General features: G+C 40.9%; 1 protein-coding gene across 2 annotated transcripts in view; it reads left to right on the forward strand.

Moving 5' to 3' along the window:
* The first annotated feature begins 1,640 nt into the window (after nt 1-1,640).
* LOC121295605 (rab11 family-interacting protein 4A-like) overlaps nt 1,641-17,568 on the forward strand; it is a 51,701-nt gene continuing 35,773 nt past the window's right edge. The window contains exons 1-4 of one of the 2 annotated variants that reach the window (XM_041220463.1): nt 1,641-1,788; nt 2,058-2,314; nt 10,474-10,561; nt 15,038-15,126. In XM_041220463.1, the coding sequence (XP_041076397.1) occupies nt 2,162-2,314; nt 10,474-10,561; nt 15,038-15,126 (330 nt within the window). In that variant the 5' untranslated portion in view covers nt 1,641-1,788; nt 2,058-2,161. The remainder of the gene's footprint in view (nt 1,789-2,057; nt 2,315-10,473; nt 10,562-15,037; nt 15,127-17,568) is intronic. The other variant, XM_041220464.1, reaches the window with a different exon arrangement.

A 17,568-nucleotide genomic window follows, 5' to 3' on the forward strand; every position in this document is an offset into this window, starting at 1 on the left:
AGCTCATCTTCAAATGCTTTCAGCTCTGATTTCAATAACCTTAGCTTTCAAAAAAAAAAAATATCTGTTTACATGGTACAGATTTGCACTTGTGTGTTCATTTAGGGGAGGTATTCTAAGATCGGTGCTGATCGTGGGCTGTGTGACCTGTAGGATCCTCTGTTCTCAGGTTGTGTGTATCTGTTCCCTTGGTTCTAGGCTTCTGCCTCACAAACTAGGACAAATGGAAGTGCATGAACAGCAGCACAAGCCTACCTGCTGCTCCTCAGTATTGCAGTGTGGGTTTGAGATGCTGCAACACTCGGCTGGGCTGATTTTTCACTAAATCAGCTTTTTTTCCGGCTTTGAGCTTGTCTGGAGAATTCTAAATGCTGGTACTAGCAACCTTCCTCACGCCATTCAAATCACGTGACAGTGTAACCTTGGAACTCTGCTAGCCACACCCAGCCCTCACTCTACATGTAGCGAGAGTAGGTGGTGTTGATAACATTGAAAAATAAGAATAGCGTGTGGAGCAACGAACTTGCTGTTCAGAATGATAGCAAAAAAAAAACATGAGTAGGGCAATGTAAACTAGAAAAGCAGTTGCTGATGTTTTAAGCTGTGTAGTGTTTAATGTATTAGTTTACTAGCCTGTACCGCCAGATTAGTAGAAGTTGTTAAATCTCATGTTTGGAATTCCTGTCGGCTGTGTGCTTGATTACAATGTGGGCAGAACTGCTCCATTGTGTGCTGCAAAGCCTGAGGATACTGACCTATTTTAACAGTCGTCAGATACCGATTTCTATCTTCCTTTCAATGATTTAACGATGGTCTGCTTTCTTTCCACAAAGGATGAATTCTACAGAAAGGAAGAGGAGACGCTCTGCGGTTTCCTGCAATTAATAGCCGTGCTGTATTGTTGTGCAATCCGTCCTGGGAAGGAGGGACCCGAAATCTGGACCAAGATCAAATGGGGCAGTGTTGGTTGAACACTTTTTTGAGCCTGGAGTGGAAACACGTTTTCTCACAGCTGAATCATGTTTCTAGGGCATTTGTGTATCAGTGCGGTAAAATTGCTTTCCTCTTTTAAAATAAAAAATGTTCTCATTGCGTGGGTCATTATCTACCCTTCCTTCCCGTGAAGAGAACCCACGCCAGCTGCTGTACCTCCCTCCCCTGCGGGCATGCAGGGTCCCACCAGGTCACAAGCTCGATCTCTTATCTATGATTTCATTGCAGACAAAACTAGTACTTGGTAAGAGCCTGCACGTGTTCTGTGTGTCGGGTTTATGATGGTATTGCTCAATATACCAGGTCTTCTAACCGCTTTGAATGTGTTGCTCTTAAAGTAAAACATCGATCCAAAATTGGATTCGAACCGCCTTTCATGAACAGTATTCAAACGTGTGCATTTATAGACTGTAAGTCGTGGAACAAGTCTTTGCGTATTTTGATGGATATTTATATTTGGCTAACAAAAAACATTACTGCCGTACCTGCCCTCTTGCTTGTCTGCACAGAGTGGCGGTGCGCAGAAACAATTTCAGCACCTGGACAGAGACTCACGCCCACACCGGGACCCTCCCACTCAGCCACACATGACCCTGGACGTGCGGGTAGCAGCAGAGCAACGAGTGCGTTCACCGAGAGCATTCTGCGCACATTATATACAGAACCTGAACAGTTTAGCCAACGATCTTCTAACAGTGGTCTTCGTATAACGGATGGCTTCATGAACACCCTCATTCTGAATCAACACAGTGCATTTGGACAGAGAGATAGGCTCTTTAGACACAAATTATATAGGTAGATCTTGTGATAATCTTGCGTCTTAAATATATATATATTTCTTTTTTCTGTTTTTCTTTTCTTTATAGCTGCTGTATGTCTGCCGTTCATCTTTCTTTCTTTCTTTCTCCCTCCCTCCGTCCCTCTATCTTATTTAACTCGGACGCACCCCTGTGTATAAGTTAAAGAGGTGCTCCCTCTCCCTCGCTAGCTGCTTGGACTCCAGTGGTCCTCTCCTCTCCTCTGTCCTCTCCTCCTGTGATGTCACTGCCTTGCTTTCTTCACAGAAGCCCGGAGAGCTGTGTGTGCTACACGTGATCATGGCGGCTGGAGCCCGGTTCCTGTCTTTAGGATCCAGCTAGTATTGGACACATTAAACCCGTCGGGCAGGATGGACGGGAATGGGTTTCCGGACCAGGAGCAGATGCTGCAGTTTTTAAAGAAACTCAAAGAGGTCTTTGACGTGTGTGACGAGGACGACGATGGCTACATTCGTGTTGAGCATTTCATTGATCTCGGATTGCAGTTCGGCCAAGGAGACGAGGTAAGGATGGAAGTCAATGCTGTCGAGTGGTAAATAAATAAACAAATAAACTGTAACCGATCGAGCTGATATGACAGGAATCATTGCTAATGGGCACCGTGGAGACGGGTACATCAGCCAATTGCACATTTAGGAAAAATCTTAACAAAAAAAATATATATATTGAAAACGCGTTCGTTGTATATTATTATAATATGTGTTCAAAAAATTCATGCTGAGCATTCAAACAATTTATAGGTTGGAATATTATGCCCATTTACAGGTGTGTATCCCAAGTTCCTCCGTGAATATTATACATAAATAATGTCAATCACCTTAGAAACAAACAAGAACCAGTAAGCGACCTCTACGATATAATATATATATATATATATATATATATATATTATATATAATATATATAATATATATATATATATTATATATTATACTATAATGATATGCAATAATGTACCGTTTCACATAGCAAAGTGTAGGCGTCCAATCGATAAACTTCAAGGTATAGTTCAATATCAGCCACATCTCCGGTATTTTAAATGACACTGTAACATTTTTCTCTTTGCAAACGTGTGGACAGCTGGCTCTTGATATATATCTATATAATTATATATATATATCTATATATATATATATATATCTATATTATAATATATATATATATAGCGCCTGTTTGTATTGAATAAATATTGACTGGTGCTAAATGTGTAATAAATATGCAGGCGTCGCATACTGGTTCGCGAGTAACGGATTCGCTTTCCGGGAAGCTGCTTTGTTGTTGCAATGGCTTTTTGCAGCAGTCGGTTACCTTGGTTACGCGCAAGAAGAATCTCGAGTCAGCCTCCTCTCTCTCTCTCTCTCTCTCTCTCTCTCTCTCTCTCTCTCTCTCTCTCTCTCTCTCTCTCTCTCTCTCTCTCTCTCTCTCTCTCTCTCTCTCTCTCTCTCTGTTTACCTTGGCATTCCGGTATGCTTGTATACACTTGTTTGAAGGGAATGACTGACTACTGGCTTTGAGTGTAGCTGTGTTCTCATCTAATTGTTTTCTCCAGGTCCATTGTACTTTTTTTTAACTGAAATTCCATGTGCATTGTTTCCATGTGTCCATCTTATAAATTGTACACTTACCTCAGCTAATTGGATTACCACCCCATACACTTCCAGCAATTCCATGGTCAAAGCCGTCCCTTATCCCTGCTTGAGCAGAGTCCCAGGGATTGGCATTGCCAATCCAGATGACGTTTCTGTTTGATGATTGACTTGTAAGGTTAAAATCTTCTTAAAGATACTGAAGAAACACCGGCTAGACCTTTTAACATATGCGTTCAACATAAACATATCAAACACAAAAAAGCATTGTGTCATGATCGTAATAGCCTTTTATAGAAAAATCGATCTCAAGTGCTTGTTCTGTAACTGAACACGGTGGTGTACAGTTATTAATCTTTCATGACTATAATGAAAAGCTTGGATTTTCTGTGGCAGAAAACACTGTCAAATTACATAACAATTCACTGTCATTCATTCCAAACAATCGCAGAGCATTCGGGGCAAAACAGCACTGTTTAAACACATCTTTCTATTGTCTGCAGATCATTTGGGGGCATAATTAAAAGCAGCTGTCTATTTCAAACATGTTTTCAGTAATTCAGTGCTGTGACTGCACACCGCTTTCTCCAAGTGCACGATTGATTTAGCATTCACATTGCAGGCTGTTGCAACAAAAATATGAATTAGCAAGTCTGTTTGTCTGACACCTGTTTGCATTTCTCTCTCTGTCTGTCTCCCTCTCTCTGTCAGTTCAAGTTTTACTATGAGCTGTGGTTTTACTATGAACCATGGTCAGCTCAAGCTGTTCTGTACTGGGAGATATATAGTGATGTTCAAGTCTATGTTCTGATGTTCAAGTGATGTTCAAGTACAGTTATGAATAGAAACGTGTAACATCATTCTCTGCAGTAGTTTCTAATAATTTTTGTTGCATGTATATGGAGTTGTGCTTGCAATGCAGAGATTGCATGTAGGCTGTGTTGGTTTCTTCTCCACTTCATCTCAGATTCAGAAGCACGGACTAGTCTAGGGCAAGGAATGCAATTGTCCCAAGAGCACATTTCATTTAAAATACACAAATGTAGAAACATTTTGTAAATCTGTAGACATCTGGGTTATATTATATATATAATAAATATATATCTATATATATATCTATATATATATATAATATATATTATATATATATATATATATTATAATATAATCGTGTATACACATATGTGTCATTTCATTTAAAGTAAATGAAAAATGAATATATATATATATATATATATATATATATATATATATATATATATATATATATATATATAATATATATATATAATATATATATATATAATATAATGAAATAACATGTTTGACAATTGACTCAACTAATGGTTTCCGTCATAAAAGACAACTCTTCTCAGTATCTTCACAGATAGATTTTTGCATGGAAACCTTGACGTACACAGGCACAGCAGAGTACTGCAAGTGCTCTTTCGTTAGAGGTATAAGTCCTGGAGCTGAATTGGTTAATAGCCCTGCTTTAAACAGGGAGCGGGTAGTGCTATGCTGTATGGCATTCAACCAAAACCAACCCTTAAAATAATCCTTGTTTTTGTGCTTGATTCGGCTGTTTAAATAGCAGTGGAGGTGTTTGAGTTTTCAGCGTTGCACAACAAGCCCCAGCTTCTATATATAGTGCTGCTGGTGAACAGCAGCGGTCGGCAGCTTCATTCTGTGCAGATACAATTAAGGTGTTTAATTGGCTCTCCAATCGTTCTTCATTTAGGTTGCAACACATTTCCGTGAACTCCCTTACCATGAGAAAGCAGTCTCTGAGCACTCAGACTGCCTGGCAGTTACTAAGGCAACACGCGGGGAGGGACGTGACAATCTAGCACACAGGAGTGTCACTGTGTTGTTTTGCAGTAAGAAGCCCTTCTTACCACAGGCGTGGTACTGTGTTCATTGCACAACCCTTTCAGCATCTCCTCGCTGTTCAGCTCAGTGACGTGCACACAGAGGTAACTGTTTGCACTTGCTTCAGCCAATGGAGATTTCTAGAAGCACAGCTGTTGGGCTGTTTTTGGATTTGAAAATTTTTTGAAGCTCTATAATATTGATTAAACAAATGATTTCCACTGGGTCTGTCACCCTCAAAACCAACCAAGAGCCCCCAAAACCCTGACCCTAACGCTTATTCCATCCCCAAAGAACCCTAACACCAACCAAACCCCTAACTCCTAACCGCAACCCCAACCCCAACCCATTCTATCAGCTCACATGTGACACAGAAGAAGATTAAGAAGGAGAGGAAGAGACACTGACGGGTTGATATAATAAATGGAGCTGTTGTTTGCCTTGTTAAGATGCCTCTTTGTGTTAGTCTGAGCCATGCATATATAATTAAAGTGCTAATTGATTATATGGGATTGTTTCCAAGGTGCTGAAAATAACCTGCTTGCTGCAGCTCCAGATTAACCCTTATAATCATGCTGTATATCCCACTTGTGAGGCTACCGGTGTGCGGTGGAGAAACACAGTTATTAGCATTCTGCAGTTATTGAGCAAACCTTCATTCAAATTCCCTGATCCTGACAGACAGATTTTTTCTGCTGACCCACTTATTCCTATCAGAATTAAATTAGAGAGCATGTTTCTTCAGTGTGCAAACACTAGAGGCTCGAGCCCTAGATCTAGCTAAAAAGTGGATGCTTTGTTTCATACTGTTTGAGTGAATTCACAACCTCATTCTTTTCAGCCATTTCAAACTAATTCAGATTAACAGCAATAAATAACTATCAAGGATCTTCAACAGCTGAAAGCCCAGATGCAATGAGATGAAAGAAAGGAGCAATGGAGATCCACTGCTGGGCTACTGAGAAGCAGGAGAGCGGTGGGAGCCGTTGAACTATGAGAATCTCTCAATTCAGAGAAGCGTGTCAAGCTGCAAGCCCAAGGAGGGGGTTGCATTTTGCATTAAGCGAGCTTAAGGAGAAAAAATCAAGAGCTGAAAGCAAGGAGACCTTAAAAGAGCATCCTGGGTCCGTTTTCATTTCATGTTCTACTTTCCTTTTGAAGAAAGGGCTTTCTGAACTTCTCGGCTTTCTGAACTTCTCGGCTTTCTGAACCCACCCCGCCCCAGTCCCTCAATACCAGTACTGTCTGAAAGTATGATTTCAGACTTTTCTTCTGATAACGTCACACCGATCTGTCTGTTAAGGTATCAGTGCCAGGGCAGGATCAATCAGGGTTTACACGCAGCAATAAATTAATTGATTTTGTGCAAAACAGGGTCAGATCGCCCTTTGTAAAAAAGAGAAGCATCCGTGATTGACTTTTCTTTATAAAATTGTTCTGAAATGAAACAGATTTTCCCATACAATCGTCAACCATCAGTGAATCAAGCACAGTGCAAACAGGGGTGAGGAGACATGCAGTACCAAGCACAGTGCACCGTTGCTACGTGCTTAAAGCACTTGTGTAACTATGAATATTGCTCTGATTAATATTAGTTGAAGAGCCCAGTTCTCTTTGGTTGCATGAGCCTGTGGTTCAGTGGAATGAAAGTGGGAGCTGTACTGAGAGGAGCTGTGCAGTGTGTGATAATGAGATTTGGCACCTTCTCTGCTCCCTGTCATAACTGCACAGATCTGAACATGTTTCTAAATTCAGAGGCTTTGATCTCAGCTACTGAGTGGGAGATGTTAGCTTAGCAATGTTTTGCCCTTTCCCAGTTTAAATGTGCAAACGATTATGGCAGTGTCACTTTTTAATGCAAATTGAAATGTAATACCTTTTAAAAATGTGAATAAAAAAATAGTGCTGTAGAAACGCTGCTCTTAATTTTAAAAGGGTTGTGACGCTGTTCATACAAAGAGTTAGAAAGATCACATTTAGTTCCAGTCACACTAACGTTTGCAGTATATATTGCTGCAGGAGGTCAGGGTGAGACGATAGACTTCACTTTTAAAGATCCAAATTGGTCACTAAAATGCATACAGTAGCACAAAAATGTATCCAGATGTCAGTCTTAGATATATAGTAATCTGAAGCAGCTAGCTTGTTAAGTTGCAACTGGCATTTCATTGCATTGAAGCCTCGTAGCCAAAGATGAAAGTCATGATTACAGTGCAAATGGCATAAGCAGAGTTGCTAAGGCAGCGACCCACGTCACATTAAGCCTAGAATGTTGAGTGATAAGGTGTGTGCAGGAATGCATGGGAAAGAATAACTATGTGAACACTTAACCACAGCAACCTTGTAAAGGAGAGTAGTTTGTGGTTGGTTGCACCTGAGTGGAGTAACATCTGAGTAACTCATTTATATTGATAACAAATATTTATTAAGATAACAGGAACAAACTCGTTAGGTAGTCTCTGAACCAAAACATACCAAGGCATAGAGACGACAGAGACAGAGAAGCTCCCAATACCTTCAGATCATCAAGACCATCGTTTTAGTGTCTGAGGCTGTCTCCCAGAGAGAGAGATCTAGGAAGCATATGCAATCCACAGATGCATTTTTCCACATTTTAGGAGTATTCAGCTTAGCCCCTGAGGTTCATGACTGTGTTGAAATTCAAGTCATGTAACCACAGACTTGCAGAACCCTCCATCTGATCTGTGTGTACTGCCTGAGAGGCCACTGCAAACCAGGACTGCGAGATACCACCAGAAGTGAGAATTAAGACAAGCTAACTGCTAACGGGGAAAAATAGTGATAGGCGGGGAAGGTGTCATGTTGGCAGCAGGAAATATCGGAGTACAAAAATTAAAAAATCATGCATCTGTTTTTACTGTAAGCAGCCAAAGATCTGAATTCGGCTGGCTTGTGGATCTGCGTGCAACAGTTTATCTGCGTGGTGAATGCTGCGAGACAGACTGGGGACTTTGTTACAGATATCGGGGGTGGAGAGGCTAATGAGAATCCCCAGATGTTCAGCATCTTTGTGCTGCTTAGTGAACGTCTGTTTTTATTTAACCAGGACACATTCCAAGTCCTTTGTACGCAGCACCATTACAGTACAGTTTAATCATATAATCCCTACCCTGTTAAGAGGTCCTGCTGTTTGTTTTTATAGCATTGCACACATTGGAACCCACCATGCGTTCAGAGTCCGGGGAGCGCTCACGTCCTTCTTCCCTGGGTTGTTGTATAATCACCCCATAGGTTACAGTGGAGACAAACCTCACAGCGCTGTGAAAATGTTATCTTCTACAGCATAGCACCACCGTACACGCCAGCAAGGGAGATAAGAGATCAGAGTGCTGCATGGCGTGTTGTTTGTCTGGAGCTGTAATGTGTGATCCTTGCCTCTCTCCATTGTATGAGCCTGTGTCACCTGACACACACGCACAGAAAAGGCTCTTTTCTGAAATGTATGTCTGGCTGAAAGCAGGGATAGCATAGATTGCCAAATCAATGCAGTCTGCTTGCATTCCCCTTCCCGAGATGGTGGGAGTCTTATCGCTCTGAACTAAGCGCAGCATGCTGAACCATCTTATGCAATCCTAGACGTGCATTTGCTTTGCATTGAGATGAAATCCACTGAAACCACCAACGCATTAATTTTAATCTTTATACTCAAACATTTCGCATTCCTCTACAAAGAGAGATTGATTTAGTGTGCTGATTTATAGTGTAAATACTACAAATCCTTAATTGCAGAACATTATTGCTAGCTTTAAGGTTATCAGTGATTTTCCAGTTTATCAGTTTTGCCAGATGCAAGAGCAAATATGTACTATTATGAGTTAAAGAGTAAGTAGCAGGGTTCCGATAAATACAGCGTTCCACATTCCCGCGTGCTGCTACAACTGCTTAAATAACGGACCTGCCGTTTTCTTTTCATTGTTAACATCCTGACAACTTTTTACACTTGGAACTTTAAACTCTGTTTCAAAGCCCTTTTTAAATGTCTGCTCTAGTGCACTGATGATAGTGTCAGGATTATTGCCCACATTATCAAACAGGTAACATAGCAATAACCATCCCTGAATGTGGTACAGAAGAAGCCAGAGCACTTGTGGTTATCTGTTTTTTGTTTTTTTTTTATTATTTTTAATTCCTGCAGTGATTTAGAGGACAGATCTGAAACCCCCCAGTGTACTAGAGCAGCCACTTTCAAAAGATCTTTGAAAGAAATATTTAGTTTTAAATCTGCATGACGGTTTGTCTAGATTAGTGGATTAGCACTCATGGAAGAGCTGGATCTGATGTAATGATTAATCGTTTTTATGTATTTTAATCCCTTCAATGCACAACCATAGACTAATTGAAGATGCTTCTGAAAAAGCATTCCTTTTTTTATTGCATTATTAAACAGGTCATGTTGCCTGCTGGATTTAGCATCACATATGAGATCTCCAGCAGCCGCCAAATCGACACACTCCTAGAATGTGTTTGAGATTGAGATCAGCGCTCAGCCTATTTAGCACAATATTACTTTCTATTTCCAACGGTCTCCTGCTGCTCTGTGTGACCTAGCCTGGAAACAGGGGGGGTGGGGTGTATAAAATCAATCCGAATCGTCATCGCAATTATTTCCTAAATTCGCTTGGAATAAAAAAAAAACATTAACTTCTGCGGTCCCGAGATTCATAGTAGCAAGCGGGTGACGCGAATCCAACAGCACCGCGAATGCATTGCTTCTCACCAAGACCCGAGGGGATGGGATTGTGATGTAGGTTTGCCACAACACCTCTTCTTTTTTAAGGTTCTTGTCATGCCCCTGACCAGTACAGTAATTTGTGTCTGTCTAATAGTTCACAAAATGAGGACATTTAAATCATGCTGCAAAATAAATTTGCTGCTCTGCTGAAATGTTAATTTTTCCAGTCTTTATTTTTTTAGACCCTTCAAGACTCATTTGCACTCTTTGAAATTAAAATGCAAAGACAGATACTGTATTGGAAAACCAGTTCGGAATACTTAGAGCACCTCTCTGACGCTCACAGCATTGTAATTACAGGCATGAATGTGGCACTATGTTCATTGCAGGGGGTTTGCAACTCCATATAGAGCAAAATAACACCCATGGTAAACTGTGGTAAACACACACAATTACTGTGCACAACTACAGCGATGACGGTTGTTTGTGACACAACATTCTCTTTTTGTAGGTGCAGAAGCTGACCAAATATCTGGACCCCAATGAGCTGGGCAGGATAAACTTTAAGGATTTCTGCCATGGAGTGTTTGCTATAAAAGGTAAGTGATGCTTTCAGTTTATTCACACAAGCTCTATATTGCTGTGTGCTGGCAGCAGTATTGCCATGAATGTGAGTGGGCTGACATTGACAGGAAAAATCAGAGCTGCAAGTATATATATATATATATATATATATATATATATATATATATATATATATATATATATATATATATATATATATATATATATATATATATATATATATATGTATGTATGTATATATATATATATATATATATATATATATATATATATATATATATATATATATGATTAGGTTTGTTGTATAAGCAGGATCATGCTAGCTTGCTCTGCTCAGGCAGTACACACAGATCAGATGGACGGTTCTGCTAGCTTGCTCTGCTCAGTCTATTTGGTTTAAAATCTTCAGGGGGTGTCTGTTTCTTTGCACAGTGATGAAGGCGCTAATCGTTTTTCCGAAGCTGTATAGCCTAAGAGCTGTGCAGATTATTACTTGATTCATTCCTGCTCCTCAAATACTTTGAGAGGACTGGGCAGTCCATCGAGCCAATTCATCTACACAAGTGCGATATTACACAGAAGGGGAGTTAGCCATTCAAAGCAGAACCTTCCTTTTCAATTCCGTGCAGAGCGTGTGGAAAACACACGGTTATTAGACACTTGGCGTGATGCTGATAGCCAATTAAGAGGAAAACATCATTTTAAACAAAGGAAGGATCACAGCATGAGAAGCACAGTGTGAGGACAATCAATACACCGATACCCATTAAAAGAGCTTTGTCAGATCTTTAAGCTGAAATCCTATCTTATTAATTCAGTGGCCATTATCGCAATGGTCCCAGTATGGGTTTGTGGTGCCCCACTGGCAGCTAATGGAAAAACACGTTGAATGAACTCCATAAAAGCTCTGATCCCCAGCAGCGAGCTCTAATCCCTGTTCAGTGTGTAACAAATCAGGCTTCAAAGCATCCTATTTGTATCCGCTAATCAAGAACATGAATCCTGCTCCTGAACCACGTTTAAATTGAGCATCATTGATAGAGGTTTGGGGGGACGACTGAAGATATCATTCTCATTATTGCAATAGACACGTCCTGTTATGAGTCCCATTTGGAAGCAATTGCAAACTATTAGAGAAGAAATCCAGAATGTAAAATAACAAAAATAACAATGGAACTGGTCCTTCTTGTACAAAGCCATGCTTGTTTTTTGAGTGAGTGGAGTTAATGTGCGTTAAAATTACACAGCCAGGCCTTGCGTTGAGCTGTGTGCTTAGCTGTGGTTAAGAAGAGTAATCTAAAAACCAGAGCTGTGAGATTTTTGAACTGGTTAATCCTGTTTAGTCATGGAACATTTCATTGCACAGCTAAGAGTTATGACATGCAGTGGAGCTTCAATTCACAATTGCAGTAAATCCCATTTGTTTATCATTCAAGGGCGATGTGATTCACGTTGACAAATGACGTCTCTCGAATGATTTGAAACCATGGCTGATCTAAACCTGGCCAGTCCCGAGCCCTGTCCAGTTAGCCACGCAGAATAAAATGAGAAAACGCTGAAATGTTTCAGCATTAAATACCAGGAGAGTGGCTGTTGAGAATGCTGTGTTCCCTGAATCCGGAGGAGTGACAGACTGACTCATTATTACTTGATTTTTATGCCTCTTCCCTGAAGGCGTAAATGTATGCATGGGCACGGATGTAGCCAGTGTGTTCCTTTAAGATTCATTAACACCTGGTCTTACAGAAACCAGATCCACACCTACGCAGGGTGAGAAAATGTTTCCACACGCCCGTATAAAGGGACAAAAGCTGCTGCCCACTCATCAAGCATGAAGACCAACATTTTGTCTAAAAGCTTTCAGCTGCTACAGAGTTCAGTTAAAGGAGATGCACAAATCTAATGACGTAAAACATATTTGAACATTGAACAGTCTTGCAGGTTTAATATGAACCACACAGAGGGTTAGAGGACACAATATAGTGTAACAGTTACATATTGTAAACCAGGAGTTATCTGGGCTGTTAATGACAGCTTTATATCAGACAGAGGCACATGGTTCAATACAGACCTGGAATGGTAGCTGTGTCCATTGGTGAACGTATACTAGTGTAGAACCACATGTTACTGTTACAAAATAAATCACATTTACTGTGTACTTCTTTCTTTCAGTGGGTTTACTTGACGAAATGAAAGAGGTATTAAGTGCTTCCCAGATTCCCAGATTCTGGAGTTTCTCATTTGGGATATGGAGCCCGTCTCCCGTTCCCAGTCTCCAGCTTTGATCGTGTTCAGTTTAAACACTCCAATGGAAATGAATGGCAAGACCAAGACAGCAAACTGACAGCCAGTCACTGCTCTGCCCTGGGGTGGTGTTTGGTACCATATGGAGTTCAGATGTTCATTGGCGCAGAATCTTTTGATACGTGTTCACTTCAAAAACTTGTTTACAGAGACAAGCATTCCTGATAGCAGTACTATCAACACGGCAGGCATTGCATCCTGTATACTGACAGGTGCATTGAATTGGGTGCATGTTTGATCACAATTATAGAATTCTTATATAGGACACTGCATTGTACAGACTTCCCTTTTAGGAGAGCGGGTTGTGTAGCATCAGGGTAGAAAGCATTCAGTGCTTGTACAGAAAAAACATTTTGCTTTCCTGTTTCTGCTCAGGGGAGATACCATAATTGGAGGTTTTAATTCTGGATTGTATGAAATAAATATTGCAATGCAAAGCAAATCCCTCTCAAATCTCATAAGTGGCACAGATTTAAAGACAGTATGGTAATTAAACAGGCTGGTTAAAGCTGGAAATGCAGGACAAAGCATTGCAGATGCAAGGCTTGATGCAACCAGTGCCAGTAACTGTCAACTTGAACACCAATATAGCAAACAAGCCAGAGATTTAAATACAAAGACTTTGGGTAGAGAATATGTTTAGCTCTAGCCGACATGCCCTGCTTAAAGAGTCCACCCTGTATTCTGTGAAGGATTGCCAAGACGTCTTGCACAAACCCGACCACAACTGAAGAAGTCTCTGAGGCAAAATCCATTATTATTGTTATTAATGAGAACAGTTTCGTTCTGGGCCATTTTTCTTCTTTTTCGTTAATGCAAAGTTAATTAAAAGTTGATAGTAAATTGGTTCCACACAGGGGGCCGCCGCTACAGCCAGGCACGATGCCATCTCTGAAATCCAGGGGAGTCTCTGTATTGCTGCCAGCAGCCCAGCTAGAGCCTGGCACAGACGGGCCTCGCTGCGGCTGTCTGCCAGGAACCCAGCCTGTGCTGTCAGAGGCAATTCTGTAACTCCATTCGAGATGCCTTTATTCTTAACCTGTCTAATGAACCAGGGTGAATACAGAAAGAAAGGGGAGGCAGAAAGATGGGTTAAATTTCTGCTCCTGGTTATTTACCCGAGAGGGGCTCCTTATTACAGTGACTTGTTCAACAAGTTTAAATTGTGTTATGTCGAGATCACAAGATATATTATCGCAGGACATCAACATAATACTTTTTTTTTTAAATGTCATGTTTTCACTCTGAACAGAAAACAATGCTTTGTCTAACCCTCCCAGCAGTAGGCATTTGTCAGCCTGTATCGCACAGCAAAAACAGTGGCACTGATGGGGAGGCAGGCACAAGCTGGATTCATTGGATGGAAACCGGAAGCAAAGAGAAAAAAAAAAAAACAGACACCGTATAAGGGTTAATGTTGTTGGTAGGCACCCTACTGGTATTTCTGTGGCTCGGAGATTTAAAAAAGACAAAAACACGATTAAACACATCGTTGTGTCAGAACGTCAGTCACCTGTTACCAGCAAAGTGTTCATACTTCAATGTATTTCTGAGAAATATGTTTATTATAGCCTACAGCTATATGATCCTTTGGAAAGTGGGAATCCAGATCCTGAATCTCAAAGCTTAATAAATGGAATATGGAACATTTACATGAAGAAAGTCTTAAAATGCCAGAACGAGATCATTGCATCACAGATAATGAGTGACATGCAACTGATAGCCAATCAGCTTCCTCTTTTGACCTCTTTTGATCGGTGGGAGGGTTCAGAGCTGTTTCTTCCTTTCAGTGAACAGTTATCTGGCAGAAGCACATGTTGATTCGAGATTCATTTTTCTGGGTCACCTCTGTTTTTTTTTTGTTTTTTATGCAAATTATTTTCCATCTCTTAAACTGAAGGGCGTCTGCCTGCTGTCACTCACTAATAACTATGAATAGATACTCCTGAATCCAGCCGGCGAGCAGCTGCTCTCTGAGTGCATGCTCGTGCTATCCATCAAAGCGAAGGGTTACAGACCATATCTATCCCTTATAAATTGGGCAGATAACTATGATAAGGCTATTTCAACACTCGGCTAGCTGAGCAAGTGGCACAATGGAGACGAATAACCAGTAGAGAAGCTAATTGGTTGAGCTGATTGTCTGCGGTCTTGTAAAGTATCTCCTTGTCTTTTTTCTCCCGCAGGTTGTGAAGAAATATTGAAAAATGCACTGGGGGCTAGGAGTGCCCTGTGCCGTCAGTTTGAGGCAGAGTATGAGGAGTATTACTACCAGGTAATGGGTTCTGATGTGCATGCACTAATGGCCTTGGTTGTCCAAATGTATTTGCTGCATCCACACGGTTCATGTCACATCTTTGCAATGTCTGAGGCTTTATTTGTGTGCTATAATCAGACCTGGTCCTCGTTTTGTAAACTCGTCCCTCCCTGGGAAAATGCAGCTTTGGGATTTCAGAAATGATGGCAGGCAAGCTGCAAAGCAGCAGAAAGAGAGCGCATTCCTGCCTGTTATCAAAGGCTTTTCAGCGGCTGTTTTTATGTTGCATGCTTGTTGCTGATATTCAGACCTTTTAGTAGCGAGGGGATGGTAATGATTCCAGGCAGTTTGTGTATTGTTGCTCACTCACGCTAACTACTGGAACCCAAGGGGAGATATCTCATCCTGTTCATTAGTCTCCATTAGTTGTTTTTTTTATAGCTTGTTATTGTGATGCATTGCACAGAGCCTGGCACAGGAGACTCCAATTACCATATTTCAGAAATATTTTCCAGCTGGTTCTCTTGTGGTCCGTCAGCGTAATGTATTACAAACATTACTCTGCACCTCCTTTATAATGCTTTCGTCAGAAGCTGTAGTTAGGTGACTGTGCTATTAGTGTTCCACCTTATAGCAAGAATGAAAGTTATACTGCACTGGAAAAGTGGAGGCCTGACCAATACGTCTCATAACTGGCACTGTAATATGAAAGCTAAAGGTAGACACTGGTTCTGATACTGTTTCACAGGTACCGAGTCATGAGCGGTACAGTAACGATACTGTACTACAAAGACACATGTGCCTTGTCACGCTGTAATGTGAAGTGCAGCCCACAGTATTAAGTGCACAGCAAAGGTATTGGGAAAGCACAAATAAATCTCACTCACAGTGTGCAGAAGTTAGAGCTGCAGTCTCTGTGTAATGTAACCTATTCATAAGCAGTTCCCGGCCTTATGCCTTAAAGAGAATAAAATCCAAGTGTGTTTTTGTCACTGCTGCGCAGTCTGCTTTAAACTCTCTAATGAAGAAGTATTTTTGATGGGCTGCAATCACTAATTGAGACCTGTGCTGCCTGGTCTGGCCACTGTGGGAAACATCTCATTAGCTGTGCTTACAATGTGTATGTGCTTTTGAGCCAGAGAGTCGCACACTGGTAATCTCTTTAAACCAACGACAAAGCTCGGCTGCCCTGTCTCCCTCATGAATATTGATCAGAGCCCGTTTAGAACCTCTCACTCATGGATTAGCATGCTTCCTGACTAAGAAGGATGGAGGTGTTTTCATGATTTAAAAAGTGAGTGTCTTCAACATCTTATTACCCAGACGACTTTGAAGTGAAATTAAACACTATGAGTTGAAATCTTTTGAGTTTCTAAAACCTAACTCCATCTGCTAAGACTCCATTTGCACATTAGAGTGAAGTGTTGACCAGGTTTTTTATTGTAGTGTTTGGTGGTGGTTTGTTAGATATAGACAGAGGTATAATGTACCTGCTCTTTGGACAGAAGGGAAGTTAGAGGAATTGTATTTGAGAAAAACTCAAGCATGGTACCTTGAGGTTTGCTTCGCCCTGTAAAGCATTCTCATCAGCTTGTTTATTAATCATTCAGCCTTGGACACAGTATCAGTTCTGAAGAAAGTCAATATGCAGTATTGTGTGAAAATAAAGAAGTAATGCAGTTAATGATTCAGTTCCCACTGTAGTCTTTTCACTGCTTCACGGTCCACCCCACCATTGACTTCTATTTAAAAATCTGTGCCACACTGGAAGCAAATTATACCTCCCTTTAAATTGTGCCTATTCCAGTTAAAATAAAAAACTAGCTTTTTTATCCTTTCTACTTTACCCCTGTTTTTACGTTGACCACCATGAAAACAGACAGGTCAGGGGTGTGACTTGTGACCTCCATAGAAAAAGAGGCACAGAAATTTCTGTTTTGCTTTGTCATTTTCCCTTGTTGTGCTTCGAGTTGCAGCAGGCAGCTTTCACCAAGAGAACCAGCAGAACACCCTCCCAGTCAATCTTACCTGCTGGTGGTCTCCAGCACTCTGTGTCCCTCCTGATGTTCAGTTAACATAGTGACTGTGTGAGCAAGTCTCCATCAATGATTGATCGCTGTCGTCACTGTCACTGGCAGAGCTGCCTGCCTTTATTTCCAGTCAGCGCTGCCTTGGGAATACAGCACACTGTGTTTTCACTGGATTCACTTATGTTTAAGGGTTACTTTGGACTGATCTGCCATGTATAAAGTTCATTCATTTTTTCATTGTAGCTGGAAAATGGACTGTTGGATAAGAAGCTTTGTTCCCTATGGGATTACATGAATAGAAGTTAGAGGAAGAGAGGGATGTGAAGTTAGATACCCCCGTTTGTGTGTATTTATTAAAATGAAGAGTTTAAAATCCTTGCTTGTAAAAGCTGTGCTAGCCATTGTGAAGTCAGGATCAGGTTTGTTTTTC

This window comes from Polyodon spathula, chromosome 20 (genome assembly GCF_017654505.1).
Source record: "Polyodon spathula isolate WHYD16114869_AA chromosome 20, ASM1765450v1, whole genome shotgun sequence".
Lineage (NCBI taxonomy): Eukaryota > Metazoa > Chordata > Actinopteri > Acipenseriformes > Polyodontidae > Polyodon > Polyodon spathula.